Source organism: Camponotus floridanus, unplaced genomic scaffold (assembly GCF_003227725.1).
Source record: "Camponotus floridanus strain SB8 unplaced genomic scaffold, Cflo_v7.5 scaffold38, whole genome shotgun sequence".
NCBI classification, from domain to species: Eukaryota; Metazoa; Arthropoda; class Insecta; order Hymenoptera; family Formicidae; genus Camponotus; species Camponotus floridanus.
The window spans coordinates 877,606-880,307 of record NW_020229525.1 but is presented as its reverse complement, the minus strand read 5'-3'; the positions used below and the strand labels follow the sequence as shown (position 1 = coordinate 880,307).

At 32.5% G+C, this 2,702-nt stretch overlaps 1 protein-coding gene across 1 annotated transcript; it reads right to left on the bottom strand.

The window, feature by feature from the left end:
• Positions 1 to 1,068: 1,068 nt before the first annotated feature.
• On the bottom strand, positions 1,069 to 2,702 carry LOC105249528 (lysozyme). The gene is made up of 2 exons (XM_020027077.2): positions 1,673 to 2,702; positions 1,069 to 1,579 (listed from the first exon to the last, which is right to left on the bottom strand). The coding sequence occupies exon 1, from the start codon at positions 2,223 to 2,225 to the stop codon at positions 1,737 to 1,739; it is 489 nt and encodes a 162-aa protein (XP_019882636.2). The 5' UTR covers positions 2,226 to 2,702; the 3' UTR covers positions 1,069 to 1,579; positions 1,673 to 1,736.

Here is a 2,702-nt window from a genome sequence, read left to right as displayed (position 1 = left end):
GGAGAGATTCTGGTTATAGGTAATTTATTCTCTTTTGAGAATAATCGCAATTTTTCTCGCGTTAGTAAATATATTTTATTTAGATGTGCTTTTTGGTAGAATTATTATTGGCGTCATGATTCAAGTTTTTATCAAAATTATTATTTGCTACAACTATAATATTTATTTCATCATTATTTTATTTATCTCACTATTTTATGAAGAAAAATATTTTTATTGATGTAGTTATGTGTGATTATCATAAATAATATTGAATTTATTTCGCACAGATTGAAATGAACTAAAACATGGACGTATGATATTGATTTTGAGAAATTAAAATCTGCTATTGACTATGATATCAAATTCGAAAGAGTACATCAATTAAAGGAACAGATGAGGAATGCATTATATAACTATATAAACATTTTTCAATCTCTTAGCCTTGGAAATTGATATCGTTTCTCCTTAATGCAAATCTGTAAGCAGCTGTGTCATGATTATATTCCAATTGTATTCAATTGTATTCCAATAGAATTCGTTTATTGATACAATTGTTGAATTGAATGATTAATGGCTCGAGAATTGCGTCATACGAAATTGGTATCAGAATTATCAGAACCATGTTTTATGTTTGCTCAATTGTATTTGGGACAAATTTATACAACAAATAAAATGTTTTTTTTGAAAAAAATTAAGCACTTTATTTATTTCTTTTAAGTTAATTTTTAATTAAAATATAGTACATTGCATCAAGATGTTTTTAAAAAATTTTGAAATCTCCGAAATATTTATATGTATAAGATGCAATTTATCTGTGTGTTATTGTAACAGCTTACAGGTTAACAATCAACGAATGATCAACAATAGTTATCACTTATTTCATTATAGGTACATTAAAATATAATTAACTTCATATAATATTAATCAAATGTTTTATTAACACAAGTTAAATATTATAAAATATCAAAATTTAGATTCTCAAATAACAGAAAAACAGAAATATAATATATAAAAAATAATTATATAAAGTATCCAAAAAAATCTAAAAATCTAAAAATTAAAATGCTTTTTCTTTAAACATCTTTATAATATTTTTTAAACATTTGATGTTACGTCGCATTTAAGATTTGATCTAGCTTGACATTATTCAACTTAAAACATTTTTATGGTTAAAGAATTACTTGCTGTTTGTAATATTCTTTTCTATAGAGAGATTCTTAAGAGTTTATTTCTGTAAATATAAAGACGTAATTTCGATTTTCAAACAAAATTCGCCCTTTTTTATCTTTAAATTTTACGACGTGCGGGCTTGTGAGATAATTTTCTGAAATGTCGTACACGAATAAAAAGATATGAAATCGGGAAGACACTGACAAAGTCTCATCACGTATATTTTTGTCATTCTAGTAGCTAGAATTTCGTAACTATTTCGTATTTCTCGTGTCACTCTCTGCCAAGTCGCGTTCAAAAGTGACTTCAAAACGACCACGAACTTTTGCGTCATAATTGAAACCGTTCCAATCGAATTAGATTCATATTTATAAAGCGTACCGGCGTATTTTGTTCGCGCAATGCATTAGACGAAGACGTGTCGTTACTGGTGAGACCAAATAAGAAATCGGTTAATGGAAAATAATGTTGAAATCTAATGGAATTTTCTACACACATGCAACATTTTAGCAAAGGATACAGTGCGTTGAAATAAAATTGAGTTTCGTGTATCGGCAATCAGTGCATCAAACGAATTGTTCCAATCATACAAGCGCAGCGTCAATTTCTTCGATTGGAGGCACCATTCTTCTCCTTCGTTTGCAAGGTGGGGAAGGCACATTGGGGAGCGGCTTATTTTTGCACTTTTTCATCCATCCGCTCCATGCTTTGAATCCGTCCTGATCGAAAATCTTCTTCCCGCACGCAATGTCGTCCTTTATATCGTCGTCCAGAAAATCCTCGCAGCGTTTGTTACAGATGCCACCTTTACGTCCTCTCGTGCACCATTTGGAGCTGCTGATCTGGAGGATGCCGAAGGAATAGCTGGATGCTGTCTTTGGACCAGTCATTAGCGCCGTATCCATCCCACTTTCGCTTTTCATCAGACAAACCCAATTGCTGAACAGGCTCTTGCTGATTTTGGCTCGCTCCAACTCTTTTACGACCTCGCATTCTGTGAGTTTCTTTCCCTCTACCGGCGAGCGGATAGCTAGGACCGTCAAAATGGATAGGATCATCCAAAATTTCCTCATCGTTCAACGATTGATTATTTACAGCCAAAGTTGCGTCGAAGCAATTAGTGCAAACTGCGACTTTTGAGATCACTGATGAAACAATTGCTCGATTTTATAGAAAGGAACTAAAATTTTATGCTTGATTTTATTCTTCACAAATTTAGAAACTTAAAGTTGATGTTCCATTCTAGGCAGTGGTTTTCCCTCCGGAAAATATTGCACAGCAAAATAAAAATATTCTTCGCTGTCCTGAGCTGATGCAACACTAATAATTCTGGAATCGAAGTTTGTTTGTTGTGAATATGAGCACTAATAATATATACACTTAAATAAGCAAGTGATTATTTGGATTGTTTTCAATTCTTCGCTGAATTTTTCCAATTTCGTTAGTTCGAGACGCGTCTCTTTGTTCGAAGTTGATGACCTCGCGTATTTTGCAAAGTGTAACGCGTGATTGAGCTGACGACCGCACTGAGAATTCGCGCGGAAATATTG

Bases quoted from the DNA above. Each gene is read 5' to 3' on its own strand.
- LOC105249528 (XM_020027077.2), bottom strand. From the start codon at position 2,225: ATGAGGAAATTTTGGATGATCCTATCCATTTTGACGGTCCTAGCTATC.